The 14,155-nt window shown below is 46.4% G+C and overlaps 1 protein-coding gene across 1 annotated transcript in view; it reads right to left on the reverse strand.

Moving 5' to 3' along the window:
* Positions 1–328: 328 nt before the first annotated feature.
* The window catches only part of CRYL1 (crystallin lambda 1), a 69,455-nt gene continuing 55,628 nt past the window's right edge, over positions 329–14,155 (reverse strand). Inside the window, exons 5-8 of the mRNA XM_083169940.1 lie at positions 13,766–13,960; positions 9,182–9,287; positions 5,170–5,276; positions 329–2,206 (exon numbers count right to left, since the gene is read on the reverse strand). Coding sequence (XP_083026066.1) covers positions 2,093–2,206; positions 5,170–5,276; positions 9,182–9,287; positions 13,766–13,960 — 522 coding nt within the window. The 3' untranslated portion in view covers positions 329–2,092. The remainder of the gene's footprint in view (positions 2,207–5,169; positions 5,277–9,181; positions 9,288–13,765; positions 13,961–14,155) is intronic.

The raw sequence follows: 14,155 nt of genomic DNA on the forward strand, positions 1-14,155 counted from the left end.
TGTAGGATAAAAGGGAGAGATCCTGAAGGATGAGTATGGAAGTGAGACAATTAGCCTTTGCTGTATGAAGGTCACAGATCACTTTTGTGAGTGATCCTCAGTGAGTGCAGTCTCAAAAGAAGCCTGATATCCGAGGGTCACAATTGGAGAGAAAGTGAGATTTAGATTTATAATTATGGTTGTCTATATAGAGTGAAAAACAAATGTAACTTTATGGCTCGTTCTCAGATGGACCATCCGTCAGGAGTGGCTTAGGATAACGAATTAGTTTCCGTACAGTAAGACCGCAGTGATACATGAAGCTGAGAAATAATCGAGGACACATGTATATAATCGGATCCCTTTTTATTAGGACAGTAAAAAAAAATTCATAACCATTCAGAAAATACCCGTTTATTAGATACCTATTCAATTAAGCACCTTTTACCAAGCACCAATTAACTTTGTAAACTGGAATAGATTGTGGATCCCAATATAAAGAATCCTGAAAGTGTACCTCATTTATTGGGCTCTTTGTTCATCTCTTCAAATAAAGACCTAACAATTAAACTTAGTATTATAGGGCATATGTTAGGTAGGTAGTATTGATATGTACTATTGAGCCAGAAATTGATCTTTCAAATTCAGACTTGCACTTTGGACCTTATTCTGATTTATTCGGTCCTCCGCACATTCGCACGGAGGACCGATGGTGTGCTGTCTGTTCAGCGGGTGCACGCACCCTACGCAGAGGGCGGAGAAGGGCGGGGGGTGGCGGAAAGCCCAGCGCTTCATGGGCGTTCCCATGAGAACACTGGGCTTTCCCATGGTAAGGAGGCGGTGACGCGGGTGCGGGTGGCAGGCAGCTGACTTAACCAGACGTCAGCTGCCCGCCCTGTCCTCGCATAAGGCGCCCGCAGGTTAGTCACCATATAGGTGTCTCTGAACTGCGAGCGCTGGAGAAATCATTTCATGGTCACCGACCAGTGAATGATTTCCCCCCGTCTACGAATGGATGATTATGTAAATCGCCCATTCTTAGACGTGCAGGGGGTCGTGCGTACGTGGGGGGGGGTTTGGGCGGCAGGCGCCTGATGGACTCGCAAGGCTGCAAAATTCACAGCCTTGCGTGTCAATCAGAATAAGGTCCTTTATGAGATACTAGTGAGAATATAGAGGCACTGAATACTCATGCCTCAGTAATTTCATTAGCTCCTAGTGAACTAATAGGATGGAATCTCACCTCTCGAATATTCGTTTACCACACAAAATTGCTGCGTTCCCTGGGCCTCATTCTGATTTGGGAATAAAGTTAAAAGAGCAAGTAACTGTGCAGATGTAACATATACAAATAGATGAAGATGTGAGATGTCCAAACTCAAATCTAAATTGCAGCATAAATATACCGCTGTCCAGTATTTGTGGCGCTGCATGCAAAAGCAGCCTGTATTTACCCTGCATGCAAAAATTGCATGTACTTGCCTCATTTACATAGTAATATCGTTTGTCCTGGTACACAATTCCCTGCTCTTTCTTACTTACCAAACCAGAATCAGGCCCTCTATGTTTAAGTACAGTTTAATGCATGCACAGTTAAACGTTTTGAAACCCTTTCTTTTAAAATGACAGTCCACATAGTTTGGCTGCCCGTTCTGGTCTCATGACTTAACTGCCTTGTGGCTGTATTGCACAACCTCAAATCATCTGTTCTGCCAAACCGTTGAAAGATAGAATCTGATTGGTTGACGAGCGAAAGTGTAGATTCATTTACTGAACAATTTCTGTTTAAGAGAAATTTCAAACTGTAAAATGCAAATACTTTGAGTTTAGTGTTAGCTGAGGATAAATCAGTAGTAACCATGAGCTGCTTCTTATAAACTAGACTAGAGCATGATCAGGTGAGAAATCCATACACACGCTTCCATAAAGGTTATTTGCTTCCCATAATGAAATAACCGCTGGAGCTGAGAAATAGAAGATTACGATTTTGGTGTAATAGAAGCTACTGCAATGCCTATTGGCAGCGACTGGATTGGTTAATGCCAAAAGGCTGGGGATTAGTAAAAACTGTGCACTGAATGCATCTAGATGATTAAATTTGTCAAACACACAATTAATTCCTCTTAATATCTCGCTTCAGCTTCGCCAGGTGACTCAGACAAGCGTCTCTCCACTCTCTCCGTGCCTTCAGCTGATCATTTTTATCGGGTTGGTCATCCCACAGTGCCTGCAAGAAGAAATATGGATTGAATCATCTCTTGTTAAATTGTTCCAAAAATCTGTTTCATACAGATGTAATCCCAGCTACTGTGCATCTATCGCAGTACTCAGGCATATGGTATATAGTATGATGCAACAGGCAGGTTAGAGAAAGTGTATCAATTCCCTAGAAACCAGTGACACTCAAGTGACACAGTGATGTCACTGATTACAAGCAAACTCATAGGTTCATCCTAAAAGGGCTGTTTGAATCTGTGATCCATGGCATTTTACAATGGGGGTGGGGCAACAAAATTGAATCGAAAAAACATGTCCAAATCGAACAGTGTGTACGCCCCATTAAACTCTAATCAACTTGTGCATACATCACAAAAATACATGCTAATGGCTTAAAAATCTACTGTAACTGCTTCTTTTCACAGCAGATTAGTATTCAGATGGTGTGATAGTGGCATGCTGCTAAAATATATAGGGAAAAACAATAAATTAGCCATTTTGGGGGGATAAATCAGATTACAAATAAGTAATAACTGAACAAAAACAAGGAGAAAATGGGACTCAATCCCAGCAATCACACACTGCTGGCACCGCCTCACTCTTCTGGACCAGTGGCGTATCTATAATGGGTGCAGTGTGCGCAGTGCACAGGGGCCCCTGAGTCCCAGGGGGGGCCCACACCACACACACACATTGCACCCATTTTTTAAATACCATGTGGAATCCAATGTTTGAGGTAGCAGTGCTGCAGAAATTGCCTGACTTTTTATTTATGGCGATCTGCGCATGTGCAGTAGAGTCTGAGCGCTCTTAGTGCTCAGACTCCATACTACTGCTATTGCGGAAATTGCAGGAAAAATAGTCACCGCACCACTTTTACAGAGATCAGCTCATGCCTAGTAGGGCCTGAGTGCTCTAATGCTCAGACCCTGCTACAGAAAGTAGAGGGCCCGGTCAGAGGAGGTTCCACACAGGCTTCCTCCTCTCTTGAAATGCCCCTGTCCTGGACGTCACAGAAACGCCGACAGCCGCAGCAGTGACTTTGAAATCCCGCGAGAAGCTGACAGTGACTTCAGCAGCACCTCAACAGGCGGCGTTGGCAGCGGCTGTGTAGTGGGGAAATCGGAGACACCGCTAAATCCTACTATGCTACAATTTCAGAACCAGCAGCATCTGCTATTCAGGGGGAGATGTGGGAAAACCACCCCTGTCGCCCATCTTTGGATCCGGCCAGGATTGGAATAGAAGCTGTCATTTAAGAATATGAGTTGGTGAAGTTCATCAACACTCGGTGGGAGGTGGCGCCAGGTGTCTGACATATAACAAATGTACACTCACCTATAATAACTGTACACCATGAAAAACATAAAAGACCTTATTCTGGTCCGTTCGCAGGCCCGCGCACGTTATCACGGGGTTGATGTTTTTGCATTGTGCATGCGCATTTCTGCATATTTCCCAACTCGACCCCTCCGTTCTGCCCCAAGATACAGTATGGGTGTCTCATCCACACGCTGCTCCAATTTAAAGATACATAACTTTTACTGGATGCCCCCACTCTGGGGAATGCCTACTGCCCACAAGAAATCTTTCTTCTAGCCACCAAACTGTCAATTTAAAAACTATTCTCTTCAGGCAAATTCCAGAACCCCCATGTGACTTCTAGCTTCCATGCACTGGTACTTACTGGACTGACAGCATTATTTAGATGTGCCCTCCTACTGCTGCCTTCTGGTGAGAGGCAGTGATCTAGTGCTGTGTGCAACTAGTGCAAATAACAAGAAACTAAGAAACTTTTTGACATAATTAGCTATAAAATCAAACTAATTTATCATGGGCAAAAATGGAAATGCCCTTCCACCCCTCCTACATATAATTGTACACTATGTCATTCATTATGCTTATGAGGTGGAAAGTCTGGGCACACCTTACTCTTTTGGTAAAAGGGTTTAAATGGCATAGAATTGTCACCGATGGAGAAGGAGCCACGATGTTCCTTGAGAGCCCATGAGCCTTCTACTGGGTATACCCTCTTATGATTATGCCTTTCATACTGGTTCTCACTGTATTGTTTACATTGTACCTTCAATTGCAACTGCGATTTGTATTCATCTTGTTATTGTATTTTCCATCTGTGATTTATGCCTTTCTGCAAAAATTGAATTACCAGGGTACATTTTGAAAATGTTGTGGTTCTTGTTGTGAATCCCTGTATTCTAATACCAACGATGCCCGCACCATTAATCCACCTGCATTAGTGCCCCCCCCCCCACCCCTTATATCCATAACAGCCCTGGACATCTGAGCCTAGGCTAGCCACTCTACATTGAAATGAAAGGAGATGTGTTGATTTGCTGAGAGCAGTCCTCCCAGCCAATCAGCAAGTCCCCATTCATTTTTATGGAGATTGGCTGGGAATGACCCTACCCATCGCACTGGGGCTGTGTAAGAGGCAAGTTTTTTTTTAATTGCAAAGATAAAGTAATAAACTTGAAAATAAAGGGTGTTGGGGGGGGGGGGGGGATTATTTGATTGAATAAATTATTACAACATAGGGTGTGTGTCCTGCCTATATTTTATTTGTTTACAGGTGGACTAAAGTGTCCATTCATGCTTGTATTTGTGGTTCATGCTGGGGTAGCCTTGCTGGGATATGTAGAGACGGGAGAAACATGGGACCACTGTAGTAAATGGTTGGTTTGCAAATACTACGGTCAAATGGCCAAAAACCCCAAAACATCCTGTAGTAACTTTACCACCAGAAGTCTGTTCAGGTATTTTATGAAAGATCGGCCGCAGTGTAAAGCCTGAATTTCCACTCAGCAGATATGTCCACTACTGAAATTCTGACAACCTGAATTGTATACACTTATCGCTTAGTATTTACATTATGTGAATAAAATGGGAACATTCAAAAGATTTAACCCATAGCACATGTACTCATTAATCCAGATCAACAAGCCTCATAGATACCTGGTCAATCTGTTCAGCAACTTCACCACTAAAATTTGGCACTGGTCCGAAAGTGTCCAGGACCCTCTGTATGCCTTCTCCATAGCGCTCACAGTAACTCTTGAACCCTGAAACAGATCAAAGCGCGTGAATCCTGATTATAGCACCTCAGCCACCAATGACAAGTCACAAATATGGTTTTGATTTGGGTAAACGTCACATCAATGTACTATACATAGTTATTAAATACAAAATTATGAAGAAGAAAAAAAAAGTTTAATAATGACTTTATCACCATGTTACTGTGGCTGGCAGATAAGGGGCGGGATGCACTAAAGGAGAAATGCGGTAAATGTACATTTTCAAAACGGTCTCCAGTTTTCAGGGGGATGTGGTATGATATGCTGACATTCATAACGTCAATATTCATAATGTAGCCATGATAAAATGTCGATAGAATGTAAACATATCATCCATGGTCAGGGCTATTTTTCAGCAGGCTCCAGCAGGAACCGAGGCCCTTATTCTAGTGCACTCCTTCTGACAAAACCATGTGCACTGCAGGTGAGGCAGATGTTACTTGTGCAGAGATAATTAGATTTGGGTGGGGTTTTACACCTGCCTCACCTGCAGTGCACATGGTTTTGTCCCTCTAAGAAATATTTTGTCAGAAAGAGTGAACTAGAATAAGGGCCACAGTTCCTGCTGGAGCCTGCTGAAAAATAGCCCTGTCCCTGGTGACCCAGCAGTGACTTACCTTCTTCCAACCTCATCAGCAGCTCCAGCGGAGTCTACCGGGTCCCGGCTGTATCGCCAGTCATCTGATGAAGCGGTTTTCTGTGAATGCACTGGGACTCTAAAGGTGCCTATACACTTGTCCGATTTTGGGACGATTTCGCCAGATCCAGATGGATCCGGCCGAGAAATCTCCCAAGCGGGGGGGTGTACCTGTCCTGCGGCTGTGTATATAAAGCTTACGGCGGCAGCGGGGGGGCCTTGCAGTCAAGAAATAACGAGCGCTATCCGCCTGGCTACGCGGAAGCGCTTCTGTTGTGAAAACACTGGCCGCACGGCGCACGCTGATTGGCTGAATCTCAGCCAATCAGCGTGCGGCCAGTGTTTCCACAACAGAAGCGCTTCCGCGTAGCCAGGCAGATAGCGCTCGTTATTTCTTGACTGCAGGGACCCCCCGCTGCCGCCGCAAGCTTTATATACACAGCCGCAGGACAGGTACCCCCGCGGCACGGGGGGGGGGGTGAAATGCCGCCCTCCAGTGGCCGGCGCCTAGGCAAATGCCTAGATTTGCCTAGTGGTGGCGCCGGCCCTGAATACTGCCAGTCGGCCCATGTTGGTTAAAAAAAAAAAAACGCGCGAAAAACTCATGTCGCCCTTTTGACTGTTGATTTTCCCATTGTTGACCTAATGCTCTTGTCGACCTTAGACCTTGTCGACCTTAGACATGTTGACATGTTTTAGATGTCGATCTAAGCCATGTCGACCTGTAATGTATGCTGACATTCATAGTGTCAACCTAACGACCTTATCCCGTATAGAGAGGTCTCCAATTTATTAACCAAAGTCATTGTCTCTGAGCTGGGACGATAAAGTTGACAGTAGTAGGGTTTGAGAAGAAACGACCATCCCAAGATTTGGGCGGAGGCACTTCCTCAGAGAAAAGGTGAGACTTATCCACCTGTTAACGCCTCCATACGCCCAGGATGTGCATGAACCAGGGATTACATAAAAGGTGGCGATCACTTGCTTCCTAATCACTGTACACAGACCTTTAATGTTTAGATCTTACAATATGTGTGTAACAAATGGTCATTCCCAGTGGTATTTGTTACAGCATGAAGTAAACGTTCTGGGACTTGTACGTAGGACACAGACAGCATCAGCACTGGAATCTGTTCACACTGCTATCATGTTATAATACAGCACAGCTTCTTCTTTCTTCCTTTATTCTCTCTGGACTACAGCGTTACAGTCTATTCAACGCTCAGATTTCTATCTCAGCAGAGTCTGGTGTACTCAATGTTCTGTTTATTGTGTCTTCAGGATTCTGTCCAAGTCACCTTTCAGCTCAAAGGTCCCGGAGGATGCGCAGGAATTTCTCACTGTGTCCGTTTCGGAATTGTGGTCACAGTAGGAAAAAGCAGCAGTGGCACAGGGCACACACAGTTACAGTACAATATACAACAAGAAAAAGGGGGTGGAATCGAAGTGATCTATAGGTGCAACCTACATTTAGGTTTATAGATCAGATCGATTTCCCCCCGCCTCTACCCCTTTTTGTTGTATATTGTGTATAGATCAGGTGATATCTATTCAGGTATCGAGTAATCTTAAGGCAGCTCTGCACCCAGAACCACGGTCACTATCCCCCTTTTTTTCTAATAGTTACAGTACAATACAATACATATGTATCACACTCCCATAGCTGTGATGTGATTGGTAACATTTCCACCGTTTGCTCACAACGCACAGTTGCGCAGGAACAGTAGTAGTTACAGGCACTGTGTATATAGCACATACTGTATGTGCGCAGGTGGGCATCGCGGCTAACTGAATTTTGTTTAAAAGGTTGTGACGTGTACATATATTCAGGAGTGGTACAAAGTTTTATATACACAGTGCATGGCATAATGCAATCTTGTAGTCATCATAGTCATGTATTTTACTGAGGGGCAGGCTCCTATTTCCTAATTATATACAAGTCAATAAAATCCATCCATCCATTGCACTGCTTTACTCTAGCTCTATGATACACAGTAATTTTACAATGGGTGGTGAACAGCAAGTACAGTAACACTCATGTCTGTTTCCTCTTCATTACCAGTTCAGTTAACTCACATAAATGGTTTATAGTATCTTAATAAGGGAATAAAAACCCTCAGCTCAACTACTGGAAAAAGATCAGTGCCGCCGCTTTCTACCAGCAGTCCTGTGCCTTCTACCTGCAGTCCCCTGCCCTCTACCAGCAGTCCCGTGCCCGCTACCAGCAGTCCCGTGCCCGCTACCAGCAGTCCCGTGCCCGCTACCAGCAGTCCCATGCTCGCTACCAGCAGTCCCGTGCCTTCTACCAGCAGTCCCGTGCCTTCTACCAGCAGTCCCGTGCCTTCTACCAGCAGTCCCGTGCCTTCTACCAGCAGTCCCGTGCCTTCTACCAGCAGTCCCGTGCATTCTACCAGCAGTCCCCCGCCCTCTACCAGGAGTCCCCCGCCCTCTACCAGCCGTCCTCTGCCCTCTACCAGTTGCCTCCTGCCTTCTACCAGCAGTCCCGTGCCTTCTACTAGCTCACCCCTGCCCTCTACCCGTAGTCCTGTGCCTTTTACCAGCAGTTCCGTGCCTTATACTAGCAGTCCCGTGCCCTCTACTAGCTGTCCCCTGCCCTCTACCAGCAGTCCCCTGCCCTCTACCAGCAGTCCCCTGCCCTCTACCAGCAGTCCCCTGCCCTCTACCAACAGTCCCCTGCCCTCTACCAACAGTCCCCTGCCCTCTACCAACAGTCCCCTGCCCTCTACCAACAGTCCCCTGCCCTCTACCAACAGTCCCCTGCCCTCTACCAACAGTCCCCTGCCCTCTACCAACAGTCCCCTGCCCTCTACCAACAGTCCCGTGCATTCTACCAGCAGTCCCCTGCCCTCTACCAGCAGTCCCCCGCCCTCTACCAGTTGCCTCCTGCATTCAGCTAGCTCGCCCTTGCCCTCTACGAGTAGTCCTGTGCTTCTACCAGCAGTACCGTGCCTTCTACTAGCTCACCCCTGCCTTCTAAAAGTAGTTCTCTGCCATCTACTATAGCTCACCCCTGCCATCAACCTGGCCCTTTGCCCTCAACTAATGCCATCCACTAGCCACTTAATACCCTTAACCAGTGTTTCCCTGCCATCAACCAGTGTCCCTCTGCTCTCAGCCTATAGTCCCCCACCCTGAAACTGTAGCTATCTGCTCTCTCTGATGCAATCACCAGAAGAGTTCTTGGCTGTTTTGAGATTATGTGGTTGACATGTAACTTATTAATTCAAGATCTCACCTTCTGCATTAAGATGTGCAGTTTCCAGGGGACCAAGAAATGCATATCTCATCCCGAGACCTTCTGACATGACAGTGTCCACATCCCGCGGGGATATCACTCCATCCTATTTGGAAATAGCAAAGCAACAAAGTGGAGGAGGAAATCAGTCAAGACCTTGTGCTTATATTTAAATATTTTATCTTCCATGTTAATTTCCTTACAGGAATGTTATAACAGCCAGTTCATGTGTTAATAGCATAGAGCAGTGGTTCCCAAACTGTGTGCCGTGGCACCCGGGAGTGCCCCAGGACACTTGCAGGGGTGCTTCAGGTTGGTGGTCCAGGACCAATTCAAATTATTTATGGTCAATGTAAAAAAGTCAAAACCAGAGCGTGTGGCTGCCAATGAGAACATATGTGTACAAACGGAAGAGAATCCTGTCCCTCGCCACATAACTGACCCTAAGGATGACATATAAACTAATGTTACTCCAATGAATATTGGCTTCTGAATTTCTCAATAAGAAATGTTTAGCCTAATACAGGCATGTCCAAACTATGGCCCTCCAGATGTACCATAAAATTTTCCATCCTGCCGAGTGCCGAGAAGGGGGAGTGGCCGCGAGTTGCGGTTGGGAAGAGGCGAGCTGCGGCCAGGAGCTCGACAATTCTTGGCCGTTCTCAGCAGAAAGTGCCCGACTGCTTGTGAAGTTGGGCACGTTCTGCCGAGATCCCTGTTCAACGCTGTTGGGGAAGACAGCATTGAATAGGGCCCCGCTGCCAGCTCCCCTTCGTGAATAGCGGCAGGAGATTGAATACTCGCTAAGGGTTAAATTTACTAAGATGGGCGTTCTATTGAAGATGAGAGGTTGCCGGTATCAACCAATCAAAATCTCCTATCTTATAGAAGGTGCTAAATAAATAAGAATTAGAATTGGATTGGTTGCTATGGACAACCTTCCATCTTAGTAAAGTTACCCCTTAGGGGCTGAATAAGTAGGCATGCCTCTGAGTTAAGGGGGTAGTGGCTTCTTTACCATCTGGAATCATTATCAGTGTGGGCCCAGTGGAACTGCCCATTGGTTGGTGGAAGAAGCCCCTTTATGGGTGTGATACTGCACATTATATCTCGTAACTCAGCACAGGCTGAGTGTACAGTACATTGTGTGGGATGCAGTTACAATCCCGGCGGTCGGGATCCCGGCGTTCAGAATCCCGACGCCGGAATCCCGACCGCCGAAATGCCGACACATTCTCCCTCCGTGGGTGTCCACGACACCCCTGGAGGGAGAATAAATTTGTGCCCGCTGCGTGGCGAGCGGAGTGAGCCCGCAAGGGGGGCGATCCATGTCCCCCCCTTGTCGGCATTTCGGGATTCCGGCGTCGGGATTCTGAACGCCGGGATCCCGACCGCCGGGATTCAATACTGAATCCCATTGGATAGGCCCAACTTCCGTAATTCCCAGACTGTATGTGCGCTGCCCGGCTGTAGTCCCTGGCAAGAGAATCTGTATTTTCACAGATCTCCTGATGGACCACCGGCAGCCAATCAGGAGCGGCTATCAATGCCGCCGCTCCTGATTAGCTGCCCGGCGGTCCAGCGGGAGATATGAAAATACAGATTCTCTTGCCGGAGACTACAGCCGGGCAGCTCACATACAGTCTGCCCGGCTGTCATCAATTACAGGTACTGCGTGCGGGCGGACGGGCGGTTCGGGGGGAGACTACAGCCAGGCAGCGCACATACAGTCTGCCCGGCTGTCGGCTACCTACAGGCGGGCGGGTGGGCGGACGTCCGGGCGGAGCAGGGGGCGAAAGGAGCCCCGGTGTGGGGGCCCCTTTTGTGTGGGGGCCCCGGGTCGACCGCCCCTGTTGCCCGTGCTTAATCCTCCACTGACCTAATATACCTTCTACTGTATCATACCCATCCCCCATTGCTATTCTGACATCCACACCACCCCACCGTCCTCATTTGGGTGAAGTGCTGGGGGGCCCTTTCAAAATTTTGCTATGGGGCCCACAATGGTGTAGTTACGCCTCTGCCCAGTAATATATTCCTTCCTGGTTTAGCCAAAGGAAAGGCGCCACAAGGAAATTTACAAACAAGGTGCACCATATACTGTATGACTCATATACATTATCTTCGACTGGAGGAAGTAGGAGTTAAGAAACCAGAATTACTAAGCTAAAAACTCAGCCGTACAATGATAAGTGATACGTTGTTATTTTTAAAGGATTAATCCACTTGTGAGTTCTATTTTAAGATGGATATGTGTAATGCTGTTTACAAATTACAACACCAGCATTTCTTTATTTAGTTTGCAAGAGACAATTTATATCAGATGATACTGTATCTAACACTACATGTAAAGGGGAGAATGCTCTGTTAGTGATGGGGAAATATGTGCTGCAAAACCATGTCCACTCCAGCAAGATTAGATTCCTCAGTGCAAAAAGCAAATGACTGTCTGGTTTTTATTCTAAAAGGGTTTTCCTTTAAGACATTAGGGAGATGTAACCCTTGGAGAAAGATAAAGTACCATGCAGCTTGTAATTGTTATTTTTTTTTTGCAGACTTAAAAAAAATAACAATTAGAATTTGGTTAGTTGGTACTTTATCTCTCTTTCTCTCTCTCTCCTTTAATCTTACTCTCCAGATTGTCAATACTATAATTCTTTTATTTATTTTTCTGCACTGATGTTTTTTACCTTCAGTTTATACTTTTCACCAGCGGCTCCTGTTATTGGGCTGCAGCCCCTCTGGTGAAAACCAGGAGGTTTCCAGTGTAAAACAGACAGCCAGCATCAGAGCTCCGGTGTGTGCGCACGTTCATGGACGCGTGCGCGCGGTTGCGCAAGAGGGTGCGCATTCTACCCGCGGGGGCGGGTATGGTTGGGCGGGATCTGCCTCTGGAGCTCTCTGCTGGCTGGCTGTGTCTCTCCCAGTCCTCATGTCTTTCCTGTCAGGAGTCACAACACCAGGCTCCATGTGTGACCTCCTCTCATGTGGGGAGGAGTTCAGCATGTAGTAGCTTCCTATTGGAAGCTGCTACTGTACATCATACAGGGGACTGAAAATTCCTCCCCCATTTGGGCTGCCAGTACATGGAGCGATGACAGCAATAGCTTTCCAGCAGGAAGCCATTCTGTGCACATCACCAGAGCTACAGTGCTTCCATGGGCTGCTGCCTGTGCAGCCCAGAAGCAATTCCTCTGCAGTGAGCATGCCCAGACTTCAGTGAGTCAGTGTGATGCAGCTGAAGGAAGGTATGCATTGCACCAGAGAGGGGCATGGGAGTTTTTTTATTTTTAGCATATTTCAGCCTCTGTGAACAATATTCCCCTATCTGACCTGCACATGCCTGCCGACAGCCCCCCAAACCTTTCCTATGTGTGTGCTTGCAACCGTGCCCCTGCAAGTGACAGCCTGCTTTCTCCTGCATATGCCTGACACCGTATCCCTGATTCCTTCTCTCTCCCCCTTCTCACCCTGAGACCCTGTCTCTCTGTCATTCTCTCTTTTTCCAGGAAACCCTCTCACTCCCTGACCCCTGTATTTCCTCTCCCCAATGCCTTTATGTCTCTGACTCTCCTGTCCCCTAAGGTCATCATAGTGACAACCGAATGGGGGGGCCCTAATCAAGATTTTGCTTTGGGGCCAACAGAGTACATTACACCCCTGCCTGGAGCAGCACCCTCCGGCCAGTGGTCATTAGGTTGCTCTGGACAGAGCTCTATTTTCCAGAGCATTCGGCACTGGCCCTTAGATGGGATGACATGACATCACAGATTTACGGCATGGGGCACTTGGGTCTCCCTTATTAATTTCCAGATACACTTCTGTTGAACTCCAGTCTTCCTGGTATGTCCCCTGGGATCCTCTCCCTCAATAAACCCTCCGTCCTTTTTCCCCTCTGCAAAGCTTCCACTGCCCCCTTCCTCTCTCCCAATCTTTAGATACTTCTTGAGTTGACACTCCATGGCTGTGACCATCTCCAACCCCCATCTGGGCAACCTTGATACAAACAGCTGTAAGTGTATATGTACACTTAAAAAAACAGCTTGGACACAAAAGCCACAACGTAAGTTTACTGTACATCCATCTTTAAACTATGTCCATGGTGTGTGTGTGTATATATATATATATATATATATATATATATATATATATATATATATACACACACATACACACACACATATACAAATACGGAGGTCGGTCGGCACTCTGGATGGCTGCTGTGAAGGACCGTGTTGCCTTCCCTGTAGGGGTTAGGTACTGAAGTGAAGAAAGAATGGGCGTCACTCAGGGATTTGAGATAAAAAAAAACAACTTTTAGTGCAGGTGTCACGAAAACCGACGTTTCGAGGCTTCTTTGCCTCTTTTTCACCTTGAAAAAGAGGCAAAGAAGCCTCGAAACGTCGGTTTTCGGGACACCTGCACTAAAAGTTATTTTTTTTAACTCAAATCCGTGAGTGCCGCCCATTCTTTCTTCACTTCAGTATATACATATACATATATCCTCCACAGATACTATCCCCATAAAATAGCTTACTGTATTACAGGATGCCTTATTATGGGTATAATGTGCACACATCGTACCTGAATCAGTCTCCACGCCTCGCTAATCACTGCATACTGAAGCCGATTCAACACAAACCCATCTGTTTCCTTCATTAATTTCACAGGTGACTGACCAATTTTCTTCATGAGGTCATACGTTCTCTCCACTGTGGCGGGTCCCGTCTGAGGGTGGGGAACCAGCTCCACCAAGGGAACATAATACGGCGGATTCACCTGGAGCACAAAATAAGATGGCAATTATTGCTTTGCAGGTAATTTGTGATTGCTCATCTTTACATTCGTACCTATGAACTGTATACCTCATTATATTCAATATCTCAATTCTCTCCTTTTGCTGAATGACAAATGCTACAATTAGGTTTGTTCTCTACAATATTTTCAATTTAAAGATTGATGAGGGAGAGATGG

This window comes from Crinia signifera, chromosome 2 (assembly GCF_055691185.1).
Source record: "Crinia signifera chromosome 2, ASM5569118v1, whole genome shotgun sequence".
Lineage (NCBI taxonomy): Eukaryota > Metazoa > Chordata > Amphibia > Anura > Myobatrachidae > Crinia > Crinia signifera.